Genomic DNA, 19,826 nt, shown 5'->3' on the forward strand with positions numbered 1-19,826 from the left:
AAAAAAAAAGAGAGAGTCCAGACTGAGGCAAAGGGGAAAAAAAAAATCACAACCATAGAATACATAAACATGTGTGTAAGAGGGAAAAATCAAATGTCAAAGAACACGAAGGACATTAAAGACATTAAAAGAGCAGAGCTGATGCAACCAGCCATTACTACATACAGCTACAAATGTAAAACAAACAAACAAACAAACAAAAAACATATACACTGTGGTGGCCTCTGCATGTTGCACGCCATCGTCTGCTGAGGTGGGGGGAGCATGGCCAGAGACAGGAGCAGACCCAACAAAGCAACCAAGAGAGCCGACTCTACCCACGGCCGCCCACTAACTCTCGGCTAGTGTCCAGTCCGCATGGATGAGCAAGGATGCGATGATAGATGAGAGGATGATAGACAATGTCTATTATTTTATTTATGACTGTCTAAATATATTGACACACACGTAGGACGGAGGATTATCTGCCCATCGTCCATCACTGCAGCGCAATCGCTTCCTTTCTTGCAGTCATTTGTGCGTAACTGTGCCAGTTTGCGCTAAGAATTTAAACGTGCTAAATAAAGACGCAAAACAACAGTTTTTGCCTTGATAAATCACATTGCGAGTGCTGATTGAATGTATATGATCTTCTCCCAATAGTGTGGGTGTTCTAATGATCAGCATATTTTCTGCATAAACATGAAGAAAGACGCGTTAAATGGATTGCACTCTTTTAAGAGACGTGATCCTCTCCGCACAAGTTTAGTACAGTCGTGGTCAAAAGTTTACATACACTTGTGAAGAACATAATGTCATGGCTGTCTTGAGTTTACAATCATTTCTACAACTCTTATTTTTTTGTGATAGAGTGATTGGAGCACATACTTGTTGGTCACAAAAAACATCAATGAAGTTCGGTTATTTTATGGTTTTGCTGCCAATGGAACTGGTGCTTTACAGAGAGTAAATGGGAAAATGAAAAAGGAGGATTACCTCCAAATTCTTCAGGACAACCTAAAATCATCAGCCTGGAGGTTGGGTCTTGGGCGCAGTTGGACAATGACCCCAAACACACGTCAAAAGTGGTAAAGGAATGGCTAAATCAGGCTAGAATTAAGGTTTTAGAATGGCCTTCCCAAAGTTCTGACTTAAACGTGTGGACAATGCTGAAGAAACAAGTCCATGTCAGAAAACCAACAAATTTAGCTGAACTGCACCAATTTTGTCAAGAGGAGTGGTCAAAAATTCAACCAGAAGTTTGTGGATGGCTACCAAAAGAGCCTTATTGCAGTGAAACTTGCCAAGGGACATGTAACCAAATATTAACATTGCTGTATGTATACTTTTGACCCAGCAGATTTGGTCACATTTTCAGTAGACCCATAATAAATTCATAAACGGACCAAACTTCATGAATGTTTTTTGTGACCAACAAGTATGTGCTCCAATCACTCTATCGCAAAAAAATAAGAGTTGTAGAAATTATTTGAAACTCAAAACATTATGTTCTTTACAAGTGTATGTAAACTTTTGACCACGACTGTAGATCAGCTTTGTGTGGACTATCACGTGTTTTAATAAATGCAAACTTTTAGGAAATCAGGCCCAAAATCTGTTCTTTATCTCCCTGTGTTTTCTAAGAAATATCCTTTTATTTTCAGGTATTTTGAAGCCCATTTTGAGTTAATCGTGAGAATTGTCTTGAACTTATTGGCTATTAACCGGATGATCCAGTGAGACCGTGGAGAGCGTAACTCTTTGTCAAAGCGTAGCCGCAGCGGCTTCAAAGCCAGTAATCAAAAAGCTCTCTCTTTCTAAATCTGGCTGTAAACTCTCAGGTACTCGGACCACTTTAATCTCATGCCCTCTCCCAGTAATTGGTTTTCTCCTTTAAGGTCTCCTCTGGGGGAGATATGCTTTGGTGTGAGCTTTAAATCTGATGTTAAGATTCTTTTTGTTGTTGTTGTTGTTGTATTTCTTTCAAGGGCTTTTAATGTACAAAAGAAGAGTCCTGCCTAATTTAATTTCATTGCTTTTAGCGCTCCCTTCCTCTTCCTCGCTCGCCAATCTTTCATGTTGCTCTCTCTTTTTTTTGAGTAACGCCCAACTCATCCCTCCATCTCCTTTTTACTCTCCATGTTCCACCTCCTGGCTGTGAGCACCAAACTGCTGCCTTTGCCCCGAAGGTAACCTCCATCCTTCTTCACCTCTCTTGGGTTCTTCTGTCCCTGCAAACCATCCTCCCTCGCCCGTCTCCCACCACCTTGGCAGCCGCTGGGGAAATCACATTAGAAGTTTACAGTTCCAACCCCACCCCCCATTGGAGGTTTAATCCAGCAATGGGGATGGTGAATTTTGACAATCTCCTAATGGGAATGTGCGGCAAAGCCTTTGCTTATGCAAACACTTGTCTAATTTGCTGCCCTTTAAAACAGAGCGTGAGAGAGGAGGGGGTGGACTTCCCACCCTTTCTTTAACAACCACAACAGAGATCACAAGTTTTTTTTTTTTCTTGCTTCAAGCAAATCAATGAAGCAAGGGAAACAAATCGTGAAACATTCTTTAAAATGAGATGTTAATAATACAGCGGCTGTTGTGTAATTATTCTCCTTTCGAACCACTACACACAAAAGAGTAACATTTTTACCTGCGCAATTATTTTTCTGATAACTACACCACATGGTGGCATTTTTACTTTACTGACTTAAAATTTCTCACACATATACATATACATATACATTACAGGCCAAACGTTTGGACACACCTTCTCCTCATTCAATGTGTTTTCTTCTAGGAAAACTAAATTGTTCATTCAGGATTTGGGGTGATTTGTAATTTCATTTTAAATACATATTTTGTTTATTAGAGGAGATAGGATGCTTTTGTTCGGAGGGACAAAATATTATAAAAATCATGCAAGTAAAAATACAACACAAATTTCCCTAAGACTGCATTTAAAAAAAAGAACATTTAAAGGACCAAAACCTTCTCATTCAATGCGTTTCTTTATTTTTATGACTATTTACATTGTAGATTGTCACTGAAGGCGTCAAAACTAGGAATAAACACGTGGAGTTATGTGCTTAACAAAAAAAAAAGGTGAAATAACTAAAAACAAGTTTTATATTCTAGTTTCTTCAAAATAGCCACTCTTTGCACACTCTTGGCGTTCTCTCGAAGAGCTTCAAGAGGTACTCACCTGAAATGGATTTCACTTCACAGGTGTGCTTGAAGCTCATCGAGAGAATGCCAAGAGTGTGCAAAGCAGTAATCAGAGCAAAGGGTGGCTATTTTGAAGAAGCTAGAATATAAAACATGTTTTCAGTTATTAGTACATAACTACAAATGTGTTCATCATAGTTTTAATGCCTTCAGTGACAATCTACACATAGGTGGATTAATGAACGGGCCTACCGGGCCCAGGCCCAGGGGGCCAGAGGCCCCAAGGGGCCAGGCCAACTTGGCCCCGCGGCCGTGACGCATGCAAAACTACTTTTGCAAAAATAATAATCTTAGGCCCCAAGGGGCCAGGCCAACTTGGCCCCGCGGCCATGATCCATAGACGGTCAGAGGCCCCAAGGGGCCAGGTCAACTTGGCCCCGCGGCCACGACCCACAGAGGGTCATAGGCCCCAAAGGGCCAGGCCAACTTGGCCCCGCGGCTGCGACCCACAGAAGGCCAGAGGCCCCAAGGGGCCAGGTCAACTTGGCCCCGCGGCCACGATCCATAGAGGGTAAGAGGCCCCAACGGGCCAGGTCAACTTGGCCCCGCGGCCGCGACCCACAGAGGGCCTGAGGCCCCAAGGGGTCAGGCCAACTTGGCCCCGCGGCCACGATCCATAGAGGGTAAGAGGCCCCAACGGGCCAGGTCAACTTGACCCCGCGGCCGCGACCCACAGAGGGCCTGAGGCCCCAAGGGGTCAGGCCAACTTGGCCCCGCGGCCACGATCCATAGAGGGCCAGAGGCCCCGAGGGGTCATACCAACTTGGCCCCGATCCATAGAGGGTCAGAGGCCCCAAGGGGCCAGGCCAACTTGGCCCCGCGGCCACGATCCACAGAGGGCCAGAGGCTCTCAATCATTATTATCAAAGCTAATTCTCAAATTGGATCACACAACCTCACTCACATATTCTTTATCAATTATTAAAGGTTGTTTCTGAATTTTGTTCACAGAACTTAATGCAAATATTCTTGATTGATTGGCAAAGCTCATTCTCAAATTTTGATTACACAACCTTACTCTGACAAATTATCATTATCAAAAAGCTCTATCTCGAATTTGGATCACAGAATCTCACTCAAGTATTCTTAGCTGTGCCCCTCCCCCATCGAGTCTTTCATAAACCGGTCTGTTCTTTTAGAATCTCCTCATTTGGTACTTTGAACTCGTGAGTGACTGCTCAAAATTTGGTATCCTTTCCCTCAGTTCAGGCTCAGAGATAATTTGAAATCATTCCACAAGAAGTTTAACGCGCACACACACACGACACACACACACTTGAGTTGAGCATTACTTGGAAATTCTTATATTTTCCATTTTGCTGTTATTATCAGCATCTTCCCATTTTGTCCTTTTCTTTCAAAAAAGTTTACAGTCTGACATTTGTCACTGCTGTCAGTTAATAACTTTTTGGTCTTTGACCCATTTTGTCATTTTCTCGATTCGATCGTCACTGACCACTCTCTCCTGTCTGGCAGACATCGTTGCTGCCATCATAGCCAGCAAGCTGCCTGCAGATAGCAACATTTTGGTGTCCTTTGTGAAAATATTTAGAAAGTAAACAAAAGTACACAAAGTTGTACAACTATTATCTTTATGATCTTTTTGTTTGTTTGTTTGTTTCTCTGTTACTGTGTGTGGCCAATTAAGCGACTTTTGGCCATACCTGGCTGGTGACATTTAGCGACTTTCTGGTTGTTGTTAAAATTAATAATAGCAACAGTTCTCTTCATCTTAATGCAATTTATTGTGTCTGTCTCTCCACATTTTGCCATTAGGTACTTTGAGCTCTTGTTGGTCAGTCACTCTAAGGTACATTGTTGCTGCCATCATAGCTAGCAAGCTGCCTGCAGATAGCGACATTTTGGTGTCCTTTGAGAAATATTAAGAAAGAAGACAAAAGTACAAGACATTGTACGATTACTATCTTTTTAAAAATTATTTGTTTCACTGTCAGTGTGATTGAGCGACTTTACCGCTAGATTTCGCGTCTTTTGGCCATACCTGGCTAGCGACTGAAAACATCATTTAGCGACTTTTTGGTTGTGAAGATAAGTGGTAAAAGCAGATCTGCCTGTTGGTCTTCCCACATTTTGCCATTTGGTACTTTGCACTCTTGTTGGTCACTCCAAGGCATTTGTCCCTGCCTTCAGCTAGTCACTTGGCTCTTTTGGAATTTATTTCACTGTAATTGGCTCTCTCTTTCTCCTCAGTACAAATCAGTCTGTTCCCTTGCCATTCATCACTGACCACTCCGCTCTCCTGTCTGTCAGACATTGTTGCTGCATGCAGATAGCTTGGGGTCCTTAGTGAAAATATCAGAAGAGAAAAGTACACAATTATCTTAATCATCTTTTTTTATTCACTGTCAGTCCTTCAGTGAGTCCCAGTGTGTTGGCGATTAAGCAACATTGGCATTCGATTTAGAGACTTTTGGCCATACATGACTGGCGACTCAAAACGTCATCTAGTGACTTTCGCTGTCTGAGTTTAGCATTGATTGGAAATCTGTTATCAGTTCTTATAGAAATCAGCTGATTTCTGCTTTTGACTGTTAATGCTAGATTGCTAGTTTTGAAAATTGCATCACTCACACACACACACACACACACACACACACACACACACACACACACACACACATAGTTGGTTAAGCTGTTGTGATAGGCAAAGAGCCAATGTGCACAGAAAGAAGGGAAATATGGATCATAAACGTCTAAGTGGAGGAGCTATAAAAAAAATTCAGCAAGAAAAGAAAAAAAAGGAATCAGTTTTACTTGAGTGTTCCAAATATCTCCAGCTCCTTCAGTACAAAGACATCTGCTGAAAGCAATTCTATAAATGCTACTGCAAATTCAGCTAAGGTTAGCAATGCACCTGAGCTAGCATGTAGCTCCCAAGATCCTGAGACCACTACAAGTGTACGCACTGAACCAAATGCTTCGGATGCTAATGATTCAACCAACTCAGCAGTAGCCAGTTGCTCGGATGAATGTGAGGTCACTGCACCTCTGGACAGCATAGAAAATGAGTTGAATCTTTCTTCAACACCATCTACAGTGACAACTCTACCTAGTGATCCCGCTAAATGGGCTGATACCCTCACTGAGTCAATGAAGGAAGTTCTTATTCAAAGAGGTGCAAAATCATTTCACAACCGTCACAGCCATTATCCAGCTTCTGTGAGGAACAGTGGGCTAGGAGGCAAAACCCGATGCCTAAACAATGAACATTTTACTTCACACCTGCCCAATGGACAACGAGTACAAAGAGAGTGGATGATGTACTCTCCCTCTACTGGTAATGTTTACTGCTTTGCATGCAAACTGTTTTCCCCAAAAACGCATTCATTTGTGACAGGCTATTGTGATTGGAAACACTCAGAAAGATTTGGTGAACATGAGCGAAGTGCTGAGCACATAACCTGCATGCAAGCAGTCTTGAACTGCGCCACAGGTGCCACAGTTGATGCAGACCTGTTCAAACAGTTTCAGGCAGAGAGCAGCTATTGGAGGCAGGTGTTACAAAGAGTTGTTGCAGTCATTAAATTCCTTGCAGAAAGGGGCCTTGCATTTAGGGGTAAAAATGAATCGTTAGGGTCTCCTCTCAATGGGAACTACCTTGGTATTCTGGAGGTCCTGGCTGAATTTGATCCCTTTCTAAAGGATCACATCAGAAAGTTTGGGCAGATGGGTCGAGGTAATACCTCATATCTGTCCTCCACCATTTGTGAGGAATTCATTGAATTGATGGGTGCAAAAACCAAACAGGCTATAGCAGATGAACTGCAAGCAAGCAAATACTACTCTATCATTGTGGATTCAACCCCAGATTTATCTCATGTGGACCAATTGACATTCATATTCCGTTTTGTTAGCAAAGAGGGCAGTGTTGTTGAACGCTTTGTGGGTTTTGAGCCCATTACTAGCCATACTGGTCAAAGTTTGGCTAACTGTGTCATGTCTGTGTTGGAAAATCTAGGGTTAGAGCTGTCAAATTGCAGGGGGCAGGCTTATGATAATGCCAGCAACATGTCAGGGAGGTATAATGGGTTGCAGGCTTACTTAAAGAAAAGCAACCCATTAATACACTATATTCCATGTGCAGCTCACTCTTTGAATTTGGTGGGAGTCAACAGCATTGACAGATGTGGAAATGAAGTCTCTAAGTATTTTGACTTGATTCAGTCTATTTACAACTTCACAACTGCATCCACACACCGATGGGACAGGGTATTTGGCAATTCCAACATAGATCTCACACTTAAAGCTTTATCCAACACGCGTTGGAGTTGCCGTGCAGAATCTACCAAAGCACTGTGGCAGAACTACAGTAAAATAAGAGCAGCACTACAGGGTATTTCCACTGATGACACAGAGAAACGAGACACACAAACTGAAGCTGACAGTCTAGTGCGGAAGCTGGATTCACTTGAGATGGCCTTCATGGCAGGCTTTTGGGACACTGTTCTGTCCAGATTTCAGGCCACAAGTCTGCAACTTCAAAAAGCAGACATGGACCTTGGTACAGCAGTTAGATTGCTGGAATCTCTGCACACCTTTGTTCTCTCCCAAAGAGATCTATTTGATCATTTTGAGCAGAAAGCCTTAAACATGTTGGGTGGCACCCCATCTTACAGGGCTGAACGGACGAAGAAACGTAAAAAGTTTGCTGATGAATCAGCATCCCCAGATGTTGTGCTTGAGGGAAGGCAACTGTTTCAAATAGAGACATTTATTGCCTCTATTGATCAACTGAGTTGAAGCCTTAATCACCGTCTGGAGGCCTACAAACATCTGAACAATTTGTTCAGTGTCCTTTTCTCTTTGGATACAGAGTCCAATGCTTCAGTCCTTCACAAGGCCAAGATTCTCACTGAATCATACTCATCTGACCTCAATGAAAGTCTTGGACAGGAGCTTATACAGTTCAAATCTTTTATACAGCTCAACAACACTGATGAGGAGAGGACCCCTTCAGGACTGCTCAAAACAATAATACATTTTGGACTACAGCCTACGTTTCCTAATACATACATTGCGCTACAGATTTTTCTCACTCTACCGGTCAGTAACTGTGAGGGAGAACGCTCATTCTCTCTTTTGTCAAGAGTCAAAAATGAGCTGCGCACAAGAATGACTCAGAAAAGATTAAATGCGTTATCTCTAATGGCAATTGAGAGTGAGCTGACAAGAGAGTTGGACTTCAATGATGTGGTGGATGATTTTGCGAAATTGAAAGCACGAAAGAAACCCCTTGCTTAAAGGTGCACTGTGTAAGATTTTTAGGTTGTTATTTCCAGAATTCACCCATTCACTAATGTTAGGCTACCTGTTTTCATGAATACTTACCACCACCATAAAATTCTAAGTATCCATTATGACTGGGAGAATTGCACTTTCGCCATTTCTGGGAACTGTCTGTCACCTGGATTCTGAAGATAGGATTGACTTTAGGCAGAAGCTTGGTGCTTTCTCTGGCAAACTGAACCTCAAGCTTCATTCTCTGCAGCTTTGCATTCTTGTTCAGACTTTCATCGACAAGGAACTTTTCAACTTCCCCACTATCGTGAAGGGGCCACCAAAAGATTTCAGTGTGTCCAGCATGTCTAGTCTCTTCTTCTCCTGTCTTTGAGCCATCTCTTGTTTCTCGTCAGCCCAACTCTCGAATTTTGCCTTCATGAGTTTACTCCAGTTGAGTTCAACCTCTCTTTTTGCTTGTGCTGCTGCCTTGAAACCTCTGAAGCTCCTGGCTCTTCTGTAAAATTATTGACCTATTGACTGCGTTCAGTGTGCCCAACTTCTTCAGTCTGTAGTCCACCTTGCCACATTGTCTCTCCATCCCAATGTTGTGCACAGGGGTGCCATCAATGTTACTAGCCTGTTCACTGACAGGGTCCATTGGGAAGGTCTCCTCATCCATCCCATAGTCCATCCTCTGCCTGGCCAGGACAGTCTTCAGATGGGGCAGCATGAGATCTGTCAGCTGCTTCATTTCATCCAAGTATTCGGCAGCCACGTCTGACACTGAGTTCAGGACATGTCCAGTGCCTGTCCAGCCACTATAGCATTCTTGCTGTCTACATCCAGATCCACCATGAAACTCTGTAGCACTTGCTCCATCTTCATATCGGCCTCCGCCAACCGCATCACTTTATTCATGGCACTGCTGAAGCCCAGTGTAGTGTGGGTGCCACAAAAGATCTGCCCTGCTGGTTTTTCCAAGTTGTTCATCTCTGCCAACAGCTTTGAAAAGCCTTTGTTGTGCTCTGTGCTGTCAGTCATATGTGCATCTACAAGTTTATAAACATTCTCCACATTGACTCCTCTGACCGACGCCAGTATTTCGAACCCCATATCCACTTGCATTTCTATGTCCTCAGTGGTCTCTCGGTGAATGGGTAAGACAGGCAGAGGAAATGGGCTATCTTGACCTGCATGCAGCCCTTGTACCATGAACTGGCCTACACCTTTCTTTGTGGTGCTCTCCGATGCATGTGTTATCATTTTACCTTTCTCCTTCTCCTCCTCAAGCTTTCCCACAAAATAGATACAGACTTTGAGCCTCAATTTGCTGCACAGCTGCCGTTATGCCAAAGTGTTTTCCTAAGATATTATTTTATTTTTAATGATAAAAGGGGGCAAAAATCATGTCCAATTTAGTTTTTTGGGTGGGGTGGGGGGTTTATTTCATGATAGGTACCAACTTCCAATACATAATATCTCTCAAATGACCCAATGCACCATCACTGAAGTGGGCGTAATCATTTTCCAAAATTTTTATTTTTAGGCCATTTATCCCCTCCCCCTACCTGTGTCTGTGTGAAACCTGTGCTTGTCTGTGTGGTATACCTAATAGTGTGTGTGCAGTATGTGCACTCTTCTGTACAGTACAGTGTGCATGTCTGTTCACAGTATACAGTATTTCTTGCATAGTGCGTGCGTGTGTGTGCGCGTGCACGCGCGGGGTTGAGGGGCCAAGACCATGTCAGGCCCAAGGGGCCAAAATTTCTTAATCCGCCCCTGAATCTACAATGTAAATAGTCATGAAAATAAAGAAACGCATTGAATGAGAAGGTTTTGGTCCTTTAAATGTTCTTTTTTTTAAATGCAGTCTTAGGGAAATTTGTGTTGTATTTTTACTTGCATGATTTTTATAATGTTTTGTCTCTACGAACAAAAGCATCCTATCTCCTTTAATAAACAAAACATGTATTTACAATGAAATTTCAAATCACCCAGGGTGGAGGACAGAGTAAAACAACTTGCACTGAGCCTAGTCTATAAAATCCGCTACACCTCCCTGATACCGAAGTACATGCCAAACTACTTCCTTAACATAAATGACCGCCATAACCACAACACCAGGGGGAGCTCTACTAACCACGTTAAACCCAGATTCCGATCTAACAAAGGTCTTAACTCATTCTCTTTCTATGCCACATCAATGTGGAATGTGCTTCCAACAGGTATAAAAGAAAGGGCATCTCTATCCTCCTTCAAAACCGCAATAAAAGTACACCTCCAGGCAACTTCAACCCTAAACTAACACCCTCCCCGGATTGTTAATAATCAAATGTAAACAATCGAATGCAGATATTTTTCTTATGCCTTCTGATCTCTCTCTTTCTCTCTCTATGTCCACTACTTGCTGTACATATCCTACCAAGTCAGACCTACATTGTTTCAATATCCATTTCTCTGTTCTCAATTGTTGACTGATGATAACAACCAAACCTAACCCCCCCCCCCCCCCCCCTCCACACCCCGAATTATAAATAATGTAAATAATTCAATGTATACACCCTGATGATTATCTTGTGTGATGACTGTATTATGATTATAGTATATATGATAGTATATATCTGTATCATGAATCAATTTAAGTGGACCCCGACTTAAACAAGTTGAAAAACGTATTCTGGTGTTACCATTTAGTGGTCAATTGTACGGAATATGTACTTCACTGTGCTACCTACTATTAAAAGTCTCAATCAATCAAAAAAAAAACAAATCCTGAATGAACAATTTAGTTTTCCTACTGTTTAAAATGGACAATCCTAATTTTACATCATTAGTGAATTTTTTTTTGCAGGAGGCAAACGTGAATAATAAGCAGGCAGCACAATGGAGCGCCATGTGCTGTTCTGACAAATCCTTTTGTATCATTTAGCATCGCTCGCCATTAAAACGGCAGCATGGAATGCGTTGCTGCCCACACTGCTAATGTGGTTTGTGGTGATTCATTTAAAAGGATTGCCTCTGTAATTATAGTTTAGAATCGGGAATGTTTGCAATCTGTTCCACCTTGCCACACAACACGCCGGCTTCTGTGAGGAGCTGTAGGCTGTAGGTGTAACATCTGTCTTTCAGAAGGAAATGCATACGCAACACTGACTCCATTGGAACAGCTGGGTTGTAAATACACTATGCATTGGGAACACAAGCTAAGATGTTGCTCATCTGTGTTCTGTTTTTTTGGGGGGGGTTTTTCAGGACAACGATGGTGGGATGACTGCCCAGCTGCCCAGCACCATCACCTCCTTCGTGGAAACTGGTCTGAGACCAGGGGAGGAGTACACAGTCAATCTGGTGGCGCTCAGAGACCAGGGTCGAAGTCAGCCTTTTACTGCTACTGTCTCAACACGTACGTGCATATATGAGCAAATATATTGGTTGGTTTTCAGATCAACTGTACCACCGGTATATGAGCTATGTTCTCAACACCATCATCTCGTTAGGTTATTATTTAGTGCATTATCGTAATTAAATAAAAAACACTTTTTTCAATAGTCAAAACATTTTTGACAGTACACTTGCTATTGATAATAGCAATCATAAAAAAATATATACAAACATAAAGTAGCGTTGAATGGGCCCTCCCACCCCCGTGCAACTCAAGTCATTCCCAATGTCATAACCCGCCTTCAAAAAATTTGGAAAGATTGGAGCAGGTGAAAGGAAGTTGTGACTGTTAAAATTTTCCACCACAAGTTAAAGTTAAAAAGTTAAAGTGCCAATGATTGTCACACACACACACACTAGGTGTGGCGAAATTATTCTCTGCAGTTGACCCATTACCCTTGATCACCCCCTGGGAGGTGAGGGGAGCAGTGGGCAGCAGCGGTGGCCGCGCTCATTTTTTTGGTGATTTAACCCCCAATTCCAACCCTAGAGGCTGAGTGCCAAGCAGGGAGGTAATGGGTCCCATTTTTATAGTCTTTGGTATGACTCGGCCGGGGTTTGAAATCACAATCTACCGATCTCAGGGCGGACACTCTAACCACTAGGCCACTGAGTAGGTTCTAACCACTAGGCCACTGAGGCGGTGATATTAGTGTCGATATGGATGTCCAGTCAATCAATCAATCATCCATCCATCCATTTTCTACCGCGTGTCCCTATCGGGGTGGCAGGGGTTGCTGGAGCCTATCTCAGCTGCATTTGGGCGGAAGGTGGTGTACACCCTGGACAAGTCGCCATCTCACCGCAGGGCCAACACGGATAGACAGACAACATTCACACTCACATTCACACACTAGGGCCAATTTAGTGTTTCCAATCAAGCTATCCCCAGGTGCATGTTTTTTGGAGGTGGGAGGAAGCCGGAGTACTTGGAGAGAACCCACAGTCACGGGGAGAACATGCAAGCTCCACAAAGAAAGACCCCGAGCCCGGAGATTAGAGCGTATCAAAACACGTATTGGTATGTCAGACTTAGCCTTGTCGTGGTTTAACTCTTATCTTACTGACAGGATGCAATGCGTCTCCCATAATAATGTGACCTCTGACTATGTTAAGGTAACGTGCGGAGTTCCTCAGGGTTCGGTTCTTGGCCCTGCACTCTTTAGTATTTACATGCTGCCGCTAGGCGACATCATACGCAAATACGGTGTTAGCTTTCATTGCTATGCTGATGACACCCAACTCTACATGCCCCTAAGGCTGACCAACACGCCGGATTGTAGTCAGCTGGAGGCGTGTCTTAATGAAATTAAACATTGGATGTCCGCTAACTTCTTGCAACTCAACGCCAAGAAAACGGAAATGCTGATTATCGGTCCTGCTAAACACCGACATTTATTTAATAATACCACCTTAACATTTGACAACCAAACAATTACACAAGGCGAATCAGTAAAGAATCTGGGTATTATCTTCGACCCAACTCTCTCGTTTGAATCACACATTAAGAGTGTTACTAAAACGGCCTTCTTTCATCTCCGTAATATCGCTAAAATTCGTTCTATTTTATCCACTAGCGACGCTGAGATCATTATTCATGCGTTCGTTACGTCTCGTCTCGACTACTGTAACGTATTATTTTCGGGTCTCCCTATGTCTAGCATTAAAAAATTACAGTTGGTACAAAATGCGGCTGCTAGACTTTTGACAAGAACAAGAAAGTTTGATCATATTACGCCTATACTGGCTCACCTGCACTGGCTTCCTGTGCACTTAAGATGCGACTTTAAGGTTTTACTGCTTACGTATAAAATACTACACGGTCTAGCTCCGTCCTATCTTGTCGATTGTATTGTACCATATGTCCCGGCAAGAAATCTGCGTTCAAAGAACTCCGGCTTATTAGTGATTCCCAGAGCCCAAAAAAAGTCTGCGGGCTATAGAGCGTTTTCTATTCGGGCTCCAGTACTATGGAATGCCCTCCCGGTAACAATTAGAGATGCTACCTCAGTAGAAGCATTTAAGTCCCATCTTAAAACTCATTTGTATACTCTAGCCTTTAAATAGCCCCCCTGTTGGACCAGTTGATCTGCCGTTTCTTTTCTTTTCTCCTCTGCTCCCCTTTTCCTTGAGGGGGGGGGGGCACAGGTCCGGTGGCCATGGATGAAGTGCTGGCTGTCCAGAGTCGGGACCCGGGGTGGACCGCTCGCCTGTGCATCGGCTGGGAACATCTCTACGCTGCTGACCCGTCTCCGCTCGGGATGGTGTCCTGCTGGCCCCACTATGGACTGGACTCTTACTATTATGTTGGATCCACTATGGACTGGACTCTCACAATATTATGTCAGACCCACTCGACATCCATTGCTTTCGGTCTCCCCTAGAGGGGGGGGGTTACCCACATATGCGGTCCTCTCCAAGGTTTCTCATAGTCATTCACATCGACGTCCCACTGGGGTGAGTTTTTCCTTGCCCGTATGTGGGCTTTGTACCGAGGATGTCGTTGTGGCTTGTGCAGCCCTTTGAGACACTTGTGATTTAGGGCTATATAAATAAAGATTGATTGATTGATTGATTGATTGAGATCGGATCCAGGACCTTTGTGTTGTGAGGCACATGCACTAACCCCTGTTTCACCGTGCTGCCAATCAATCAATCAATCAATCAAAGTTTATTTATACCGCCTGTTGGAGCCTATCTATATTATTTATTTATTAATTGTTTTGACAATGAAATCAAATAATGCCAATAATGATGTTGATCAATTATTGGATGTTTTAGACTGATTGTTTTCAGCTGCTCACGCTCCTACTGGTGAGCCACTTCCTCCTCCTATAATTAAGAAGACGGGACAGCTGGGTGCCTTTTGTCTGTCTATCATGTTGAAGGAGTGAGGAGTGAAACAGTTTGTTTACCGCTAAATTATTTTGAAGCCACGCTAAATTATTTTGAAGCCACGCTATATAAGTTATTTTGATTATGTTGAAAGTCAACCACGGAGAATATGTTTTGTTTGTGAAAATAAATTATAATCATTTGGAATCTCGACATATCTCCGCGAGTGCTTATTAAGGAATTTGGTGAGTCAAACACCTCCTCCTCAGGACTACTCTGCATTATTTTATTTTTATTTTTTCGAACTTTGAGAACGCAAGAGTAGCCGTAACAATAATCACAAGTGTCTCAAAGGGCTGCACAAGCCACAACGACATCCTCGGCTCAGACCCCACATCAGGGCAAGAAAAAACTCAACCCAATGGGATAAATGAGAAACCTTGGAGGGGACCGCAGATGTGGGGACCCCTGGGCGACCGGTGCAATGGATGTCAAGTGGATCTAGTTAATAGTGAGAGAGTCCAGTCCATAGAGGGGCCAGCAGGGGATCATCTTGAGTGGAGACAAGTCAGCAGCGCAGAGACGTCCCCAAATGATGCACAGATGAGTGGTGCACCCCGGGTCCCGACTTTGAACAGCTAGCGCGTCATCTGTGGTCACCTGATAACCTTTCCAAGCAAGAGAGGGGGACAGAGCAGAAAAGAGACGGCAGATCAACTGGTCTAAAGGGAGGCTCTATTTAAAGGCTAGAGTATACAAATGAGTTTTAAGATGGGACTTAAATGCTTCTACTGAGGTGAGAGTAAATGTTGTCAGTCTCATTGCAGATTAGACAAACTGCCTTCTCCTTACACTGAACAAAAAAAAAGTCATATGTCCACTGATGTTTAAGAACTCTCCACTCAGAATCTATTTTACGTTTCCCCAACGATTTTGCCATTTTTTTTTTTCCTGGTGCACTAATTGACTGAAAGAGGGCGCAATTGCCAAGCACTCGCCCGACACTGTGGCGCGTGCGGGATGACGTCACTTTATCGGTGGGAAAATGCCTTTTTAGACAAAATGATTTGACTCAGCGGCTAAGAGACCCCGGTAGTAACAAGCGGTAGAAAATGGATGATGGATGGGCTAGAAAGGACAGATTAAAAGAATAATAATAATTTTAAAAAATAGATTAAAAAAAACGTTTTCTTTTTTTACTCTGGACTTCCCGCGGCGGGCAGTAGTTTGGGGACCAATGCCGTACAGCATATAGTACTAATTTGTATATAAACATGTAGTAATTTTTCCTAGGAAAAACAACTGCTTCAAAATTGTTTTTGATGATACATTGGCTAGTAATAATGACAACAATACAAAAATGTATAAAATATACAAATAATGCAATAAGCTTAATGGTTATAGCCGTGACAGTCCCCTAATCACCAGCATTAACGGATCTAAACTATTGATCAACCAACCAACCCACCTGCAAAGTGTCCTAATGAATTGCAGTGCTACATTCCATACAGTGTCATTTAAGGCAATGTCTTATCCACGTTGCATATAACACAAACGCGTACACTGTCGAGGCGCAGCCATCTTTCTCAGTGATGTATAACCTTTACTCCCCGTCCAGCTGCCTCGAATGGATTCAATTCAAAACTTGTTCATAACATTTTTAAACTCTGATGTCTGGTGCGAAAACACCATCAATATCCTGTCGAGACATTGTCTAGGTCATGAGTTGCAATAACGGATCAATTAATAAGACATGCCACCGGCTCATTAATGTTTCACCACAGCCCCGTGACAAGACACCTTATTGGATAACGTAAGAAAGGGGGAGGACACATTTGAAGCCACTTAGTTATTTATGAGATCGATTTACTCCTCCTTGGAGACGAACAAAGTATGATGAGGAGTAGAGCTGACGGTAAAACTGGAAGAACAAGAAGAAGAAGGGACAGCTGATGTGGTATATATGTTTTAACTGTTCCCTAGTCTTAAGTCTTTAGTCGTCCCTAGCTTGCTGTTTTCTAGGACAAGGCCCCTGGGTCCACTTTGCAATAAGGCTGGACCTGCTTTGCCATGTGTCAAACTTAAGTACTTGTTTCCATTTTGGAAAGCTCAAAGATATACTTTACGTGACTCCCTATTTGCACAATGTGTGTTCTCCCGTGGGCCAGCAAATAAGATACTATCAGAGCACAGTGTAGAAAGAATATACCTATTGCAAGAACAACCCAAAACAACGTGATGTCACGCATGTCGTTTATTGCAAATTTAGAGGCATATTTGATCCAACTACATCTCAGTTTGAATGGGATTGTCCAGAGGGATTGAAATTCTGTGCAGTCTTTTCTAGCATTCCAGTCATTTCTGTGCATGCTGCTCAGTATGGTGTCTATCTTTTTAAGTGTCTGGGAAATTGCATATCTTCAGATGAGACCTCTCAAGTCTGCCTCTGTCTTTACCTGTATTTGCTGTGGCATTTTCTTTTTTGCATTTTCGCCAGAATGGTTATGGCCCAAAGTTAACTTTTTTAGTAGGGAGTGTATGTGTGTGTGTGTGTGTGTGTGTGTGTGTGTGTGTGTGTGTGTGTGTGTGTGTGTGTGTGTGTGTGTGTGTGTGTGTGTGTGTGTGTGTGTGTGTGTGTGTGTGTGTGTGTGTGTGTGTGTGTGTGTCTGTGTGTCTGTGTCTGTGTGTGTGTGTGTGTGTATATATGTGTGTATATATGTGTGTATATATATATATATGTATAAAAACTTCCCCACAACCATTACATCTGAGGAACGCTGGAAAGTGAAAATAATAAAACATGTAAAATAGTAAGAACCATGAGTAAGAATAAAGAACAAAATACAAGTAAAATATATTATGAAGATATATATATATATATATATATATATATATATGTATGTATGTATGTATGTATGTATGTGTGTATATATACATATATATATAAATATATATATATATATATGTATATGTATATATATATATGTATATATATTTATATATGTATATATATATGAATATATATATATATTTATATATATATATATATATATATATATATACATTAAATATATATATATATATGTATGTATATATATATATATATGTATATATATATATATGTATGTATATATGTATATATATATATATATATATATATATATATATATATATATATATATTAAATATATATATATATATATTAAATATATAATAAATATATAATAAATAAATACAACTCCATAAAATGCATCATTACCAATAGGAATAAAAAGTAAAGTACGAATTACTTCAATAAAATTAATAACTATTAGGTAAAGGCCAAATCAAAAAAGGTGGGTTTTAAGCCTGCAATTAAAAACATGAACGGTCTTTGCAGCCCAGAGGTTCTACGGAAAGCTGTTCCATAGACGGGGCTCATAATAGTGAAAAGACCTCATCCTGTTACTTTTTGTCCTTACTTTTGGAATAAATAGGAGACAAATGCTGAAGGATCTCAGGGTCCGCAAAGGTTCGTAAGGTATAAGCAAATCTGAAAGATAAGAAGGCCTAATACCATAAAAGCATTTATTCATAAACCATCTGAAAAACCTTGAAATCAATCCTGAAACACACGAAGGAGCCAATGCAGTGACTTTAAAACTGGTGTAATGTGTAATGTTCTAAGGCCTTGAATATGACAAATCCCTTCAATCATCAATCAATTAAAGTTTATTTATACAGCCCTTAATTACAAGTGTCTCAAAGGGCTGCACAAACCACAACGACATCCTCTGCAATCCCTTCTTGTTATCCTTTACTATTGTTTATCATCATCACACCGACTGTGCTCTTCACTCTTAGGAAGTGATTTGTGTCTTAGAAATTAACATGAGTAAAGATAACCATGGCTCTTTTATTTATGTATAATTGTACTCCTTTTATTGTCTCTCCTGGTGTCAGTGGCGGCTTGCCAGCCTGTCAGAGTAAAAAAATGCCAGGAAAAGCTACTGTTGGACTCCAGCAGGCCTGTATTAGAGCAGTTGTATAGAAATATTAATAATTGCCAAATACCTTTGTGTTGCTTGAAAATTTACGTAAAATAGCTTTTATTCCTGAATGAAAAATGTTTGTCAAACCTCTCAATTCTAAGCTGAAAAATGTACACCTTAATGAAATGTTGACCATTGTGGTGCTAAATATACGCAAAAGCATAACAAGTAAAAGGTAAATAAGCTACACTTTTTTCCCTAATTCACCTAATAAATAACATGCAAATCAGGACAAAATTTTGGATATACATGTCAACAAATGCCAGCTTAGGTCGATATGTTGTGTTTAATTGGCCCCAACGCATTTGTTTTGCAGTGATCGATGGCCCCACTGAGCTGGTGGTGCGCGATGTGTCCGATACCGTCGCCTTCTTAGAGTGGACCCCGCCAAAAGCCAAGATTGATCAGATTATGCTGCGTTACGGCCTCGTGGGAGGGGAGGGTCCGCGGACTACCTTCCGCCTCCAGCCCACGCAAAGCCAGTACACCCTGCAGGTGAGTGGGGGAGATGCTGTGGGGGTCATGTGATGCAGTAATGTGGTATTACTCGGGGTGTAACGGTACAATCATAATCATATTTTTTAGGTACTGTACAAAGGCGTACCGAGTTTGGTATGGTATTGTATTTTTTTTTTTTTTTTTTTTCGTCATAAAAAAATACAATCATGTGTGCTTATGGACTGTATCCCTGCAGACTGTATTGATTGATTTATATTGATATATAATGTAGGAAACAGAAATATTAATAACACAAAGAAACAACCCTTTTGTGCGAATGAGTGTGAAAGAGTGTAAATGGGGGAGGGAGATTTTTTGGGTTGGTGCACTAATTGTAAGTGTATCTTGTGTTTTTTATGTTGATTTAATAAAATAAAAAAATTATTTAAAAAAATAAAAATTAAAAAATTAATTTCTTGTGCGGCCCGGTACCAATCTATCCACGGACAGGTACCAGGCCGCGGACCGGTGGTTGGGTACCACTATTATAGATAACAGTATTGGTAGTATTTAAAATAGGGTATACTAATAGTATAGTATATTTTATAGTCAAGCAATTTAGAGCAATGATAATTT

The 19,826-nt window shown here is 41.6% G+C and overlaps 1 protein-coding gene across 6 annotated transcripts in view; it reads left to right on the forward strand.

Annotated features, from left to right (window-relative positions):
- Positions 1-19,826, forward strand: part of tnr (tenascin R (restrictin, janusin)) — a 419,906-nt gene that overhangs the window by 296,102 nt on the left and 103,978 nt on the right. For all 6 annotated transcript variants that reach the window (XM_061979400.2, XM_061979405.2, XM_061979402.2 and 3 more), the window contains 2 exons: positions 11,698-11,848; positions 19,069-19,247. In XM_061979400.2, coding sequence (XP_061835384.2) covers positions 11,698-11,848; positions 19,069-19,247 — 330 coding nt within the window. The remainder of the gene's footprint in view (positions 1-11,697; positions 11,849-19,068; positions 19,248-19,826) is intronic.

Source organism: Nerophis lumbriciformis, linkage group LG19 (assembly GCF_033978685.3).
Source record: "Nerophis lumbriciformis linkage group LG19, RoL_Nlum_v2.1, whole genome shotgun sequence".
Lineage (NCBI taxonomy): Eukaryota > Metazoa > Chordata > Actinopteri > Syngnathiformes > Syngnathidae > Nerophis > Nerophis lumbriciformis.